Raw genomic sequence first — 17,325 nt, 5'->3', positions numbered from 1 at the left:
AATCCATGAACTTTGCCGTAATACATCCTGAATATGACTCATCCTAACATATTAGGAAAACATAGAAAAGTAATTTATGACTCTTGGAGAACCCCCTTTGCTTTGGTGGCTACAGAAGTTCGCTAAAATGAATGTCTATTGTTCTACAAGTAGGCCAGAAGCAAATAGGTTAAAGATTGGACTAGAGCCAGTGAGTTCACACTTTTATAAGCATTTATTTACGGAAAGACACTTTATAAACATTTATCTCCCATTGCGTGAAACAGTTTTTCAGTCTGTTCCCGTTTATAAGGTACAAGTGAATCTCCAGTTTATATATAATTCATGTCCACCGTATCATTTTCAGTTTGCCCAACTAAATTAACTACAGCAATATAACAAGAACTTGATGTGTCAACCTGTCACTGTAACCAAGGTGGAAAAGGCTGCATTACTACTTTGGCATTTGTGTTTTGACCTAAGATCAACTATCTGATTATTGTGTTTTACTAGGATTCTGTATTGCAGTAGATTATATTTCACCTTTTATTCTCAGTTGAAGGAGTGAAATCTGTTCACCTTAATACTACTGAAAAAATCAGGGTGCTATCTGGAGAATCACTGTCTATCAAGTGCACAGCAAAAATGCCTTTGAATGCCAGACCTGCATTTCAGTGGGAGTATCCCGGCCTAGCAGTAAGTTCTGCCTTGATGTACATTAACCAGATTTTCTAAAAGCTTTTATTAATATTTTGACACAAAAGTTTCACAATTACTGCCAATGCAATTTATAGATGAATACTTCAACATGCTCATTTGACATTCCTATGTCTGGTAGTTTAGTGAACAGATAATCCATTTAAAATAAACATGTTACTACCTGCACCAAAATATCAAAGGAATGTTGTATGAATAGGTTAAACTTTCGTTCACTATCAAGGCCAACACTAATTTCGCAGTTAAAAAGCTTCAGTTCCAAGCAATCCAAAAACTGTATACCTGCCCAAAATTTATTTCGATTTTGTTATCAGTAGTCTTTCTCATGTTACTGAATTTGAGCTGCTAAATTTATCAGACCATAAATGAGAAATGGAAGATTGTACTCATACTTGTGGTACAAGATGCACCAAATGTCATTTTCCTGAGGGTGTCAATTAGGGAGCATCCAACAGGTTAACGTAGAGTGGCAGATCACGATGTCAGTCAGTGAGTAACACTAATTTGAGGAAAGCACGCAGCCAATTTGGAGTCCAGCATTCCATCTGACAATGTCTCTGACACTCACGCAGCTGAATATTTATTCAGCAATAGGACGCCTCTCCCAACAATGCTATTAAATCGACTATAAGCTGCTTTTGGATTTCCAGCTGAGGGACTTCTGTCAGTTCTCACTGCTGTTTTAGTAATATCTAGCAGTTTCTCGAGTTGTTTAAAGTTGCTAGGTCAACAGAAAGATGTGTGACTTGGTCCTGACTTCAATGGTGCTGCATATGCCATTTGCTCCCTGACATGGATGTACCTGTGTTTATTCCCTTTGGACCATAGCATTGCAGGAAGAAGGGTCAGAAGTGAGACAGTCCAGGGCAAACTGCTAGAAGAGGAAGAATGAGGTGAATATGGTTTCTCTGCAGTAGGTTATATTTTCCCAGGATATTCAAGGATCACTTCTCCTGTCCATACCTCAGTAATAATAGGTGAGAAAGACACTTACGTTTCACTGAGGATCTCCTCATTGAAATCGTCCAACTGTGACAGCCACACCTGCATCTCGGAGCAGGTGAGGATGGCATTTCCAGTCAGTATGATGGTGACCATAGTTATAGATTTCTAGATGTTGTTCCTCAACTGGACGAGAGCAGATAATATTTGCAATATATTCAAGTTTATCCTCCCTTCAGCACTGGCACTTACAGCTCTGCATTTCAAGAGAGCTGATTATGTTTCACTTTCTCTTTCCAGAAAGAGATAGGCAAAACAAACTCATGGCTTTGGAAGCATTGCAGTCCTTCCCACAATGCTGGGTGCAATTGTCTACACACATTAACTGGCAGAACGACAAGACAACTCTGAGATGCTCCACAAACAGGCATTCCACTCCCTCAACATCCAGCTGGAATGTAATGATATAGAAAGAATCAAATAGGTCATTGCACAGTATCCAGGCAGCACTCATGCACAACTATCTCCTGCAAGAAAAGGGGACATGGATCAGCTTGGGAGACGTGTCAGTGACTGCGATAAACTGTTTTTGGCTAATCTAGCTGTTATGTTGAATGTCCTATAATCGGTGCAAGCTGCAGAATGTGGATTTGAAGCTGGTAGCAATGCTAAGTGTGTGAGTGATAAGTGAAAGTATGAAAATTACGTATAGGTCCTCATTGATAGAGATTTGTTGATAGGTGAGTGAATGCAGATAAAGCGTATAGAGCAGAGATGGAGGCTGCTGGTGGCTGTTATATGATACAACATTTAAGGATACCTTTGTGACATTGACCACTTTTGTGAGGTCATTGATTTTTTTTTATGGCACTACATCCAGGTCCTCAGGGCTTGACTTCTCATATTGACAATGATCTGGTCAAATTGCCTTTGTAAGGTTTGCCTGGTTGGCCTCTTGCCAACTCCCATGCATAGATGACAATGCACCTCCCTTCCACCTTCTCTACAAAGACATCTATAGCAGTGACAGAGAACCTTGGAGCACACTTACTCCTCTGTTGAACCTTAATTACTCTTCTTCCTGTTCAGTTTTTCTTTTCCAAGCAGTTTCAGCTCCTGCTCTAGGCAAAATGCTTCCTCATTTAAGAGTTGCTTTAAATTGGCAAGCAGCATTTAGCTAGCACATTACCTGTGCTAAAAGCAAGGGACGTGAGGTAATCATGTACCACAGTACTATGCAATACTCATTTTCAGGGGTTATCAAGTTTAACTGCCTTAATGTCTAAGTGTTCAAAAGCAAAAACCAATAATCATTGAATGTCTGTTGATATTTCGCTGTTTAATCAGTGGCATTGGGAGGAAGCCACTTAAATTAGTATTTTTAAAGTTGGTATTCTGATGAGGAGTTGTTGTATTTTGAGTAGCAGAATTGCAAAACAGAATTCTTTTTTATTTATTCACAGTCTAATCGGATAACCAATATTTACAAAGCACGTGAAATCACAACTGTGTTTTACAGTATTCTAACTCTGAAAGACATTCAGCAAAGTGATGAAGGAGACTACATATGCAAAGTATCGAATAAAAATACGTTCGAAAACAGGACTAAAGTTATTGTCTATGGTAAGCTTTTGTAGAGCTATCAACCAATTTTCATTTACATGACTGAGGTGCAGAAAGTCAGGTACTTGTGTTCCAATTTCTGGGTACACAATAAGCTAACAAATAAACTAAATCTATTTATCAATCTCATTCAGACTTGGGGAATGGAATCTGATATTATAATACTTTATCTTCCAAAGACTCAAGGCAGCTTGTCTTCTTACTTTATCCTTTTCTATTATTTGAACTGAATTCATTTCAATTTTGATACTTATGACGAGAGGCAGTCAACATAACACTTACAAATAACTGCAAGAAGTTGTATAGCACAGTGTCCACAGGCAACTTCACAGACAGCAATCTGACACCTAACAGCACAAGGAGCTTGAAGAACAGAAGACTAAAAGCTTGGAAAAAGTGGTATGTTTTAAGCCATGTCTTAAAAGAGGAGAGAGAGGGAGAGAGGTAGAGAGGCAAAGAGGAAAGGAATTCCAGAGATAATGGGAACTGCAGATGCTGGAGAATCCAAGATAATAAAATGTGAGGCTGGATGAACACAGCAGGCCAAGCAGCATCTCAGGAGAATTCCAGAGATGCAGCTTTTGCAACTGTTAAAATTGGGGATTGAATAGAATTGGAGGAGTGCAGGGATTCCAATGACCTGTCAATTTGGAGAAGCTTACAAAGACAAGGAGGGACAAGGCTATTGAAAAAATTGGCTGGAAGCTTTGAAATCCGCCTCCCCCTCTCTCCCTATTTATTTCAGAACCCCCTTCCCCTCCCCCATTTCTGATGAAGTGTCTAGGCCCGAAACATCAGTTTTCCTGCTCCTGAGATACAGTTTGGCCTGCCGTGTTCATCCAACTCTACACCTCATGAAGTATTGTTGGCTGTCAATCCTGATATCCCACAGCCTGTTGAAACACCTGAACTCCTGCTTGAATGATTGCTGTGGCTGTCTGATTCCTGTCAATTTCTCAGTATTTACTTACACAAGCGTTACAAGTGCGTTGTGGTTTGAGAAATTGAAGCTTTCAAGGGCCTGGATGATGAACACTGACATTAGGATGCAGTGAACTTTTTTATATTAAAACAAAATGATTTTAAAGATTATGAATGACTCCCTACTTTTGAATTATTTGATTCAGGAAAATGTCATGATAGATGTCTTCTTTAAAAATGCAGTGTGCAGTAGATGAATGAGTTTGGCAGTGCCATGGCTTGGCATGGGATTTTTCAACAGCCATGAGTTGTTTGGGTATGAACCTTGGCATGGGGAGTGTGAGAAGCCAAGGGAAGGGCTTGAGGGAGCATACTTTGGCATGGGGCAACATGCAGAGAACTTTTTGTCCTTATCTTTCAAAAGGTCGTCCGATGAGAATCTACTCCATGACCCTTTGATGTGCCATGAGCCATGATCCTTAAAAATCTGCCCCAATTCCATTGAAAGAAACAGATAAGTAAGCCTTGCCTATCTGCACAATAGAGTTGGCAAAGGCCCAAACTTGCTGTCAAGCTATACTCCTAAAAGGTACTACCAAAAACTGGAGAACACCAAAAAGGAGCCAGGAATCCCAGAATCAGATACCCACCACTATTTTTACGGGAGTCCAGCGTCACCCTGACTCAACGGAAATCTGACTCATTAATTCTGTTTCTCTTACCACAGGTGCTGCCAGACCTGCCGGAGTTCTTCCAATACTTCTTGGTTCTTGCTGTGATTTCTAGCATTCAGTGTATTTTGCTTTTATTTGAACGTAATGATTACTGCTGGTTTGATATAGATACATCATCTTCACTGCCTGTATGGTTATACTTAGGTTGAATTTTTTGTTAAATTCTACTCCTCATAATGCATTTTGCTCTAAAGACAAAATGATGATGTTTGCAAATTACTATAGAGCAAATTGTAAATCTCACAAATTTCTGAAGTTTGGCTAGGTGTCCCATGTAACATCAGCAGAAACCATAAAATGACAGTATCAATTCAACTTCACTTGCATCCAAGTAAAACAGGTTTTGATCTAAACTGCATTTAGTCAATATGATTTCATACCATTTCTCTAGTCTTCTAATAGTTTTATTTTTCTCTTCCAATTGCAGATAAGCCTTTCATTAAAGCAAGGGTAAAAACAAACAAACTTTTGGATGTAATGGTTGGAGAAAAGTTTGTGAAGCTATCTGCAAAAGTGAATGCTTTCCCAACACCAGAGGTGTCCTGGTAAAGTGCATCCATTTGATTCTTCCACAAATTGTCCTTTTTAATGAGTTCATTGCTTTAAAAATCTTCTTTTTACTTCACTAACTTTCCCTCGCCTTTTCTGAATATGAAAGTTCAGTTTTCATTATTTTCAGATCAGATCAATTGATTGTTGGGTACAAAAATAATTAAAAAGTCCAGCAACCGTGCAGGAAGGTGAAGTTAGAAGATCAGCCATGATCTTGTTGATTTACAGAGCAGGTTCAAAAGCCAAACAGCCTACTGAAGATTTTATTTCTTATGTTATAGGAACCCCACAATTATCACAGCAGCAGCCTCAGTTTAGTCTTCCACAAATTTACCCTGAATAACCGTTATGAACTTTACTGGAAAAGTTGCAAAGCCAGCCAAATAGAATGAGACCTGGCAGCTATACCTGATATTTTCCCAATGCATGATTGAGATAACCTCCGGTTAAAAATAATTGCTGAGACAATTTCACCAAGAGTTTGCCAGAGGTGACAGAAACAAATACTTGCATGTAAGGAGGAGCTTTCATGACCTCAGAATGTTCCAAACTATTTTATTCCGAATTAAACTTTTGAAAACTCTGCAAGCATTCTAACAGTCGTCAATGTCATAATATAGGAAATTTCTGCACAGCAAACTCCCGCAAACAACAATGTAATACTGACCAGATATTGTTTCTTAATTATGTTTATTCAAGGATAAGCATTTTCCAGGGTATCAGGGATTACTACCCTCCCATCCTATTTTTCTTCATTGTAGTGCAACTATATCCTGTACGTTCTACATTGAGGGCCAACTAAGCCTTGACATCTCATCCAAATGATTGCACCATCCCCAATGCAGCATCCCTTCAGTGCCACACTCCAGCATCAGCCTAGATTTTTGCCATCAGTCTTTTGATTGAGATTTGAATGTACAGTTTCTCAATCAGATGAGAATGCTACCAACTGAGCCAAGTAAAACTAAGTTATCATCCAGATCAGTGAAACCACACCAATATTAAGGGAGTTGATTGCTAAATTGCTCAAGTTGTCTATATATGTATTTTCTTAACCAATATCCTTTGGTCGCCTTACCATTTTTTGCCAAATCCAAATATGAGATAGGTTCATGGTGATATCATTAACAATTCCATGTTAATTTTATTGTTAAGATAAACAAATGAACAGCATTGTTTAACTTATTAAGAAGAGCACTTATAAGACAGGTAGCTGGAACATTCTGACTAGTAAGTAGAAGACAGACATATCAAACGGTTCATTTTGTAAATAAACCTACTATCAAGAAAAAGGATTGGCATCTCTTTTCATACTTTGCAATCTGCTTTGGGATCCATTTAAAAAGAACCATGACTTCTGATGCTGGCTTTGTTGATAATAAGAATTCATCAGAAAGTTAATGGGGTCATTAATGTCTCCATATTCTGCAAAAATAGATTTTATTTGTTTTTAAAAGGAAGACATATTAGAGAGCTGACAGTCTGCTCAAAGGATAAATAGTCTATTAATTTTCAAACAAGGAGTGCAGTAATCTGATAACTAAGTGAAGGAAATTCTTCCAGACTTACCATCATCCTAGTTATAGATAAGGTGGCACTTTTAAGTACAGTGAAAATTACTGCTAAAATGCTGATCACTCTTACTAAATATCTGGCAAAATAATAGCCCATCTATTGAATATCAGTAATGCTTTTTAAAATGTATGTCTTTTCCTCTGAAGTTTTCACCACTTAGTAAACAATCACATCCCTCAGATGACTTTACTGAGCAGAGAAGATAGTGCCATCTTGTAATAAGCATCTCATCTGAGCTGCTTTGTGATTGACAAATAATATAGAGTCAAAGAGGTCTTTAAAAAAAATCAACATTGATATTGTCCAACTCTCTTATTAGGGAGACACAACTGGTGGTAAGCTTAACCTGAGTGGCACCACATTTCAGATAAGGGACAAGGTTGAGAAGGCAGGACCTTAAGCATAATGCTGGCACAGGCTTTGAACCCAGACTATAGGGATCACTCTGCATCACAAACCAGCCAACTGAGCTAACGGACACACAAGGCTCTACAAAACAGAAAAACGCCTATTGACCAATCAAATCGGTTCAAGTCAAAACAACCACCTAACTACTCCAAACCCATTTTCCAGCTTTTGGGCCCTAACCTTGTGTGTCCTGGCATTGCAAGTGTAGCTCTTAAATACTCCTTAAATTTTATGTGGGTTTCTGCCTCTGCCAGCCTTACTTCACATCCCCTCTAAAACTCATGCACCTTACCTTAAACATATAGTCATCGATTCCTCCTCTTCCCCCAAGAGGAAAAGTGCCTTCCTGTTTATCTATGACCCTCGTTACTTTACACATCTCAATCATGTTCCCACTCAGTCTCCTCCAATCAGAGGAAAACAAGTGTTCCTTAACGAGTTCATTTTGCCAGTATTGTCATTATTATCACTCCCATCTGCAGTGAAGCATTGCTATGTTGTTCTCATCTAGTGTGTTAAAGCTAACAACTATTAAAACTCTTTCAATTAAAATGCAGTTGTAATCAGAAACACTTGATCAACAATCAAGTAGCACTGCTACTGGAATTATCACGATACCTCATGGACTTTTTCAATTATGGTTAAAATGAAAGCACTGGATGATTCTTTTTGTTCCCTTTTTACCATTCCTTTCCTTGAGATGTTGTCTCACATTTTGTACTGATATTCAGAACCCTCCATCATTTCTTTGCACGTGGAAATGGACAGTAATTGTCAGCAAGTTGTTTAACCATGGAAAGTTGTACAGCTGACCTCAATGTCTGGGTCCGTCACTGAACATCCACACACCAGCAGATTCCATTGATAATCAGTGGCTGTCAATCAACATGGGAATCTTGACCTTTTTTTCTGCTCTCTTTGACAGTAAGGGGAGTATGTGTCAAAGCTTTTTCTGCCCAATCTGGCAAAGGATTTAAGGTCCAAGCTGTTTAAATCAGTTTTCTACATCTTTAAATTCTGCCTTTGGCACACCCCACACCAAGAAATTCTTCTTGTCCTATCATTAGGAAGGCTCAGACAGCTGATGTGCTGCATGTTGAGATTCAGGATTAAACTTCAGAAGCTGCAGCGATGGGGCAGCATCAATCAGTGTGGTCAGTTACCTTTGAAACGTTTCCAGTCCAATATCTAAGACACAAACATAATCCATCAAGTCAGCCCTTACCAGGCTTTGGTGTCTCAGAGTCAATTTGTTTGTTTCCTGTTGCTCTGCCATCCACCAGACAACTAAAGTACCTTCACAGGAAATGACTAACTCCATGAATACAACCAAACTCTTGATAATGGAATTGTGGCTATGGTTTTGCTAACAGTTAGGCGCAGTTTCCACTCTTGCATGTGCACTTGCGAAAGTTGCAACCCGTTGTCAGGATTGCAGTCTTTTTTAGGACACTGAGGCATTGGCACTGCTTTATACAAGATGAACATGAAAATACAAACAGAACATGTGCTCCAGCATGATTTCCCTACCTCTATGTAGTGCACACTTCCAAGTAAAAGGTTATTGTTGCTGCTAGAAACAGTAATGCCCACAATCATCCTAAACCAACAAGACCAGCACTTTAGCTAAAGCTTACGTAAGGAAATTGCTATCTGAAGTCAGTTTCCTGACTACAAGTAGGCTCCAGAGATTAGGCCTAACAGCTTTGAAAATGAAAAATAAAACAGTATGAGTTAATAAAAAGAAAGGAGTTGTACTTGAGAAGTTCCAGTAGATCATTAAAGCATTATTCAGTATTTGCGGTTGTTATTACTCACTACGCACAGTCATTCTGCCATTTGTGTATGAAAGCAAGACTGATTCCCAGACATTTCAGTTAATATTGTATTTATTTTCCAGTCAGTGAATTGTAGGAAAAACATTCAAGCAGCTGTAATAAATATTTACTAAAGCTGTGTGTCAGCTTAGTTCAATTGTTCCTTGTCTTACAGATGAATAATGGAATGAAAGAAATAAAGCTGAATCACAATGTCAATCCATTGCTCAGTAATCTGATCTTCATTTACTTCTAAATGACATTTAAAACATTTTCGAATAAGCTATTTATTTGTAAAATTGATTAAAATTAGATTCCTCATATATTTTAAAAGATCATTAAACAATCATTTAAATAAAATCAGAATATATCCATTTATACCCATGTATGATCCAGCTTAACTTTTGCAGCCTCCTTGAAGACATGCAAACATGCAAACATACATAAAAGTAATAATCCAGAACCAGTGATCACAGACTGAGGATTCCAGAACTGGGGTAACAGTTTGAGAATTTGGGGGAGACCATTTAGGATTTAAGAGTGCTCCTTCACAAGCTTTCAGAGCGCTGCTCCTTCATCATTTCACCTTGGTGAAGGGGTTATGCTCCAAAAGCTTGTGATTTCAAATAAACCTGTTGGACTATAACCTGGTGTCACGCGTCTTTTGAATTTGTCCACCCCATTCCAACACGAGTACCTCTACATCATGGCACCCCCATCACCAGACAGGCAAAAGAGCAACTCATTCAACACAAGTCCAGATTTAAGCCTAAATTGTCATTGAATGGAAAGACTTGGCATCACATCCAAATGATCTTCAGTCTACTTTTGATAACTACTAGTGGCAGTTACCTGAATGTGGGTTGAGCATGAGTGGTAGGGAAAACATAATCCCAAAACTTTAACTGCAGCCGATAATGCACATCGCTCTATCCCTCTACCACAAACTATTGTTTCACTTGTCGATGAAAACAAAGAAAGAGCAGCAATGGGATAGGAAGAACTGCAGATGCTAGAGTCAGAAACAACACAGTATGGAGCTGGAGGAACACAGCAGACCAGGCAGCATCAGGGGAGCATGAAAGATGACATTTCAGGACAGGGCCCTTCTCCAGAAATCCAAGAGTAATAATGTGGCATCTTGTATATTGGTTATCGTCACTTCAAATCATCTTGGTTACACAATGAGTTACTTTGAAGTGCAATAGCTGCTACCAGTAAACAAATGTAGCACTCATGTGAGTCACCTGTCTTGTGTCATCGAGTCACAGAGCATGGAAATAGGCACTTCAGTCCAAATAGTCCATGTTGACCAAAATCCCAAACTAAACAAGTCCCACCTGTCTGCACTTGGCCATATCCTTCCAAACATTTTCTACCTATCCAAATGTCTTTTAAGTATTGTTACTGTACCCACATCCACCACTTCCTCTGTAAGTCTACTCCAAACGCAAACAACTCTCAGTATATTTTAAAAAAAGTCCCTCACGTCTTTTTAAATCTTTCTTCTCTCACCTCACCTTAGGCTAAAGGGTAACAATTTAAAACAGAGTTGTGAAGAATTATTCCTCTAAATCGATAGAATTCATTATGCCAGAGTGCAGTAGATGCCAGGTCACTGAATAAATTTAAGGAGGTGAATGCAGATTTTAATTTGTTATGGTTTAAAGAGTTATGTAGAGCAGACAGGAAACTGGAATTGAGGCTGAGATGGGATAAGCCATAATTGTAATATACAATGAAGAGGGCTCGAGGTGCTGAATTCCCAACTCCAGGTCCTAGTCGTTGTGTTTTTATGCTGTTCATAACAGAACATCACACATATCAATGTAATGAATAATTAATTCATCTGTTTCTGATGATGAAAATGGTCAGATAGAAGTTTGAGAGACTCTGCTTTTCTTCAAATCATGTTGTTGGATCATTAATGTCTGATGATCATAAAAAAGTATATTTTTGAAACATTTTATCTGAAGGATGGCACTAACTGGTAATGCAATAGTTCTTCTGTATTGCTCTGGATTGTGGGCAGAAATAGTAAACTCAGATCCTGGGGCATGAAGTTCTGATTCAGAATGACAAATGATACCAAATGGTTGGATTAAGTAGGTTGAAACGAAGTGAAAATATGAAAAGTTGCAATTGGGGCAAAATACACAAGGAACGTTAATCTTTATTTATTCCACCTAATCTGTAGCTTTGTATAACAGGTACAAAAATGGAAAAATCATTACGCAGAATCAGACTTGCTATGTCCGAAACCGATATTCATTAAAAATAATGCGTGTGTCAAAAGACGATGAAGGGAATTTTTCTATTTCACTGAACAATAAGCTGCATAACCTACAGAAGAACCTCACCTTCACATTAAGAGTGCTTAGAAATGGTAAGTTAATTACATTTCATTTATGTCTATCGGCAGATAATAGTTTGTTGCAGATGTTACGAATCTGAAATAAAAATAGAAAATCCTCAAAATGCAAATGGTAATAGTGTTCTGAAAGGAATAAAGACAAGCAAACATCCCGAGTATTTGGCCTCCATCAGAACTCTACATCTAACTATACTTAGAACATTAGCCTGCATTAGTTCCTTTTCCTTTTGAGGCTCAAATGAATCTGCTGTGCATTTCCAACATTTCTGTTTTGATTTCAGTGTACATAATGGTCTGGGTCAGCTGGAAAAGCTCATGGGGAGTATGCATAATACAAATACAAAACAAAAAAAAATCCCCCAAACTATTTCAATTTCATCAGCAGTAGTAAGCATTCCTTTGGGAGTCAGATTTTTTCACCAAAGAAATTCCGAGCATGCACTGCAGTTCTTTTTGTTATACAGCAGAGTTCCCTTGTAGGCTATAAATGATTTATTATTTGCACATCGTGTTGTGTTTAGTTTTTCTGTGCTTTCTTGTCAAAGCAGTTTTCACGAACAAAAAGCTAAGCCAGACACAGTTTAAAAAAAAGTTCAACAGCGTTACAGGAAAGGAATGCTGGTAATAATTATAAGAAGTACTTCCACCAGCGAAATTTCTTTTGAAGTCAGCGTAATAGAAAGGTCCATTACCACAAGAGCAATTGTCTGTCAAGGGAATTTTGAAAAAAAAAACCATGAGGTGATAGCTTGCGAAAAGCACCATTTTTTCTGTTTGTAGGGCCATCATAGGAGTCTGGATAGACAGATCTGATAGCTCCCAGGTTTAATACCCTTACTTTGAAACCATTGGCAAGATTTCACTTTCGGCATTTGTGTACCTAATTTCCTAACCCTAACCCAACTAATGCAGAAATTAAAAACGGAAAGAATTGCGGGTGCTGTAAATCAGGAACAAAAATGGAAGTTGCTGGAAAAGCTCAGCAGATCTGGCAGCATCTGTGAAGAAAAAAATCAGAGTTATTGTTTCAGGTCTGGTGACCCTTCTTCAGATTCCCTTCCTCAGCTTAACGCAAGCATTTGTCTAGGCAGGGAAGAGAAGTGAAGATCAAATAAAAATGGATAATGCTGAGCTATTTAAGAGTATGACCTACAATCCACTGATCAGCCCAAGATGGGCCATTAAAGGGAAATTTTCAAACCATGAATAGAAATATTCAAGGTAAATATAGTGTAAAAGTTTAATCAGAGATTGTCGCTTCTGATTGTTCTTGCTGATAATTGCACTAGGGGGTCTGAGCCAGCAGCTTAAAGACGAGAAAATCTAAAGATTCAATGCCTGATCGATACTGAGTTAATGATAATGAGATTACTGCAATACAATTCAGGAATAGTTATCCAATGGTATATTATTCTGTGCAGCAGATGAGATCAGTGTTGCGTTTAGCTTAAGGTAAAGTAGCTTGCTAACGTTCTCACATGATTACTCACTGAAATTGTGGGGTACAGGCATCTATAGAGAGATTACCAATCAAGTTGGCACCTTTAGGAAAAACTGAGAAAAAAATATGGCAACAATATCTTCAAAATATGCAGCTTTCCTGTTACAATGCCGAATGCTTGTAACTTAGTTACCGGAGTAGATTTTTATTTCACCATCTGATTAGCTGATAGACAGATTAACAGGCCATTACACAACTAATGATGTGTGGCAGTGCAATTATAAATTTTTCAGTATTTCACATCCAGGTTAATTCAAATTGCTGACATTGTTGAGCTCAATAGCTCTTTGAAACTTTTGTCCCTAATGACAAGCATTCATAGTTTAAGCAACCTTGCTTCCATCCAAACAAAAAGGTTTTACAGTGAAATATAATTACTACAGTTTTATCGCCATTTAGCGAATTACATCCTGCATCATTCTTTGCTGGGAATTCAAAACTCCGCAATTCCCTACCTCCTTCAGTCTTTCTTCCTACCAAGCTTCAGCCTGGCTCAGTGGGAGAATTCATCTCTCAAAGTCAGAAGCTTGAGGATTAAAACCCAACTTTTAGAGATTGATGTGGGAAGGAATTGGAGGCGCCATCTTTCATTGCCCAATGAAGGTGAGTGTGCCAAATGCTTCTTCACCATCCTGCCTACCTGTAACTTCACTTTCAAGGAACTATGCATCTGCACCCCGAGGTCAGCAACACTCCCCAGGGTCTACCACTAACTGTATAAGACCTGCCCTGGTTTACCTTATCAAAATGTAGCACCTCACATTTATCTAAATTTTAATTCCATCTATCACCCTCAATCCAATGGTCCATCTGATTAGGTTCCATTGTAACCTTAGATAACATTCTAAACTGTCCACTACACCAAGTTTGGTGTCATCTACAACCAATAACCATACCTCCCAAATTCATATCTAAATCATTTATATAAATGACGAAAAGCAGTGGATCCAGCGCCAGTCCTTGGTGGTCACAGGTCTCCACTCTGTAAAACAACTCTACCACCACTCTTACCTTCAAGCCAATTTTGTATCTAATTGGCTGGCTCCCCCTGGATCCCATGTGATGTAACCTTACTAACCAGTCTACCATGTGGAACTTTGTTGAATGATTTGCTGAAGTCAATATAGACAAAGTTTACTGCTCTGCTTTTATCAACATTCTTTGTCACCTCCTCAAAGAACTCAATCGAGTTACTGCAACAGGATTTCCCATGTACAATGTCATGTTGACTATATTAAAAGCGAGACATTGGAGCATTGCATGCCATATTTCTACCCAAGAACAATGCTGCGGATTGAACAGCTAAATTGGGCAGGCATGGGTTTCTAATCAGTAATTCTCTGCACCTGATCAGTGTGATGCAGGAGGCACATCAACTTCATGCCATGTGTGTAGCTTGCAGCCAGCATTAATCTCCCAATTAAGGGGGCCTCACACCTCAACAAATCATTGGAGGCAAAAAAATCATTCTAGTCAGCATTTGCCACATGTCATTCTGTGGGTGGGATTACATATTCCATCAAAGGAATGCATCTCCATGGATCTATCATCAAGATAATTATTATAGACTTCTAATAGTTGAGAGAGCTAGGTCTGGTGAGAACTGAACTAGCTTCTCTGAGATAATGAGATCGTTCATGCAATTATCTCTCCAAGAATGATTGGTTAAAGGAACACGATCAAAATGTGTATCTTCAATTTTACAACAGATTCATTTTATACACATGCACGTGGACCCTGACATGTAATAACTTCACAGAACGTAGGTAAAAGAGGGATGTCCCTTTTCATTGTTTATTCAATCATGGCAGAGGTTCATCAATATTATCCTAATGAGGCTTGATCATAAATCTTGTAGAAGTCTCTTAAGAGTTTTAGTGAGAGCATGGTGCAATCATTTGTTGATAAATATGGAGAACCAGACTCAGATCAGGAATCCAAATGATCTTTGATGTGATCAAACAATTAAAATACTTGCATTTACTGCTTTCATTCTGTCATGTACTAAGTTACAAGGATGGCATCACAAAGCACTAAGGGAATCTACTTCTAATTCCATATAAAATAATGCATAAAGCAATACATAGTTCTTTTTTGTATTGATTCAATTGGTGAATGTAAGACATCATGACAGCGCACTGACTCAAGTTCAATTAAGGGATTTATCACTACTTTAGTTATCAGCATATAGTTTGGAAGGAGTGATGGCCATATTGGAAAATTGTCCAACAATTTGTTTCGCTAATTGTGTTACTAGAGTAGCACCTTCCAAATCCATGACCTCCACCATCTGGAAGAAGAAGGGCAACTAATTTATGGGACATACATCATCTGCATACACCGACCATATATGGCTGTTCCTTCACTGTCAGTGCATCAAACTCCCAGAACTCCCCTTCTAATGGCTGTATGGGATTATCTAACCCACATGAACCTTGATTGTTCAAGAAAGTTGGCCACCATTGACTTCTCAAGGGCAACTACGGATGGTTGATGCATGTTGACCTTTCCAACAATGCTCACATCTTGGGAATGATTGGCAATGCTATTCTTCCCAGCATTTTCTGAACATTATTGGAGTATAAATCAATGATAATGTTGGTGAACAAGGCACTATTTTCTCCACTAGAATATTAAAATCCCACCTTCTACAATTTTCTCTTTCAGAGAAACCACAGATCCATGACAAAGGAGCAGGACTCCAAGACAAAATGTTTTATCAGCTTGGGAAGAAACACAAGTTGACCTGTACTGCTTTTGGGATTCCATCTCCGAGTTTTCACTGGGAATGGCAGCCCTGTATGATCAGCAAGTCTGACAAAATGTAAGACATACTTTCCCTGCTTTCCCACAGTAGATATCGGCCTAAGGCCATACATTGGCTTTGGATACAAAGGAGAGGAATTGGATTAATAAAGGCAATTTATCTGACGTACTCAGGAGCTAGCAAACATACTTCCATGTGTACTTCACAAGATTTATATAAATATCATACTATTTCGGATCTTTTTATGCCTGTCCAAGAGTTTATACATAAACTGGGTCAAAGGAAGTGGTTCTTGTATGTGGTCAACAAGGATATGAAGTGTACTTAAGAAGTATATATATCATCGCTGCCTGTCTTTAACCTCTAATCCTTCACTACTATCACATTTCTTGCAGATCCTCATTGCAGTCAATCAACTTTATTTTGTTTACATGATAGATTTGCTCAGACAGAGACATTAGAGTGGAGTGTGATAGCAGTGGCCTTCATCTTTGTGGGCCTTGAGAGCATTCTTATCTTGGCTTAACAGAAGGTGAAGCACTTTCCTGTGTGAAATGACGCATGATTTGCTTTCCTGTTGTTGTCTGGCTTCCTCCCTCATGGAAAGGCATTCCCAGTAACCCAATTGTTCCTTTCCCAATGACTGCAATGTGGCTACTTTCCTCTAGGTTTCAGACTTGTATTGCCTGTCTAATCTGTCACGGACATCTAGATCAGGACACTGCAATCAAACATGGGAAAAGCTTTTTTTTCTCTTTTATCATCTATCAACACACGTGTTTCTTTAAGTATAATTTACAAGCAAATTTGCTTTCAACACTGGGCATTTTCTCGCAAAATACTATTAATAATTGCACGCACGTTCCTTTGAAGCCATCCAGGTCTTGTTTGTAACTGTTCTTTATCATCCATTGACAGGTGTGAAACAAACGATGATATGAAAATTAACATTACAGAACATACAGCAAATTTACAGTCAGACCAAGGCAACAGGATTGAGAAAATCAATAACAAAACAGAACAACATGAGGATAGAAACAGTGTATGTATGCAATCTATTTGGATTTTGTGCATTTGTATTATGGGGTAAATGTCGTTGCCAAAACCCACCCGTAACAAATCAAAGGATGTTATAATGCAGGATATGTCATGCAGAAGATAGTAGAGTGGTGATTTAGATAATGAACTAGAGACTTAATGCCTGCACTGGTAATTTTCTTTGTGAGCATGGAGGGAAACTGGTGGTTATGGATTGAGCACCACTTACATAGCCCTGTTACGTCCAGGTAAAACGTGATGGACTGACTCCCTCTCTTTCCACCATTCAGTTGATTGAAAGTAGTGTTATAAATCGATTTGTCAATTCAGTGAGTATTCAACCTCTCAAGTGGTCTGAATATAAAATACTCACGTGC

At 38.5% G+C, this 17,325-nt stretch overlaps 1 protein-coding gene across 1 annotated transcript in view; it reads left to right on the top strand.

The window, feature by feature from the left end:
- kdrl (kinase insert domain receptor like) overlaps nucleotides 1-17,325 on the top strand; it is a 197,265-nt gene that overhangs the window by 88,031 nt on the left and 91,909 nt on the right. The window contains exons 6-11 of the mRNA XM_048544908.2: nucleotides 536-675; nucleotides 3,102-3,261; nucleotides 5,344-5,461; nucleotides 11,479-11,654; nucleotides 15,811-15,967; nucleotides 16,829-16,952. Coding sequence (XP_048400865.1) covers nucleotides 536-675; nucleotides 3,102-3,261; nucleotides 5,344-5,461; nucleotides 11,479-11,654; nucleotides 15,811-15,967; nucleotides 16,829-16,952 — 875 coding nt within the window. The remainder of the gene's footprint in view (nucleotides 1-535; nucleotides 676-3,101; nucleotides 3,262-5,343; nucleotides 5,462-11,478; nucleotides 11,655-15,810; nucleotides 15,968-16,828; nucleotides 16,953-17,325) is intronic.

This window comes from Stegostoma tigrinum, chromosome 15, assembly GCF_030684315.1.
Source record: "Stegostoma tigrinum isolate sSteTig4 chromosome 15, sSteTig4.hap1, whole genome shotgun sequence".
Classification (NCBI taxonomy): Eukaryota; Metazoa; Chordata; class Chondrichthyes; order Orectolobiformes; family Stegostomatidae; genus Stegostoma; species Stegostoma tigrinum.
This window is presented reverse-complemented; position numbering and strand designations above follow the sequence as displayed.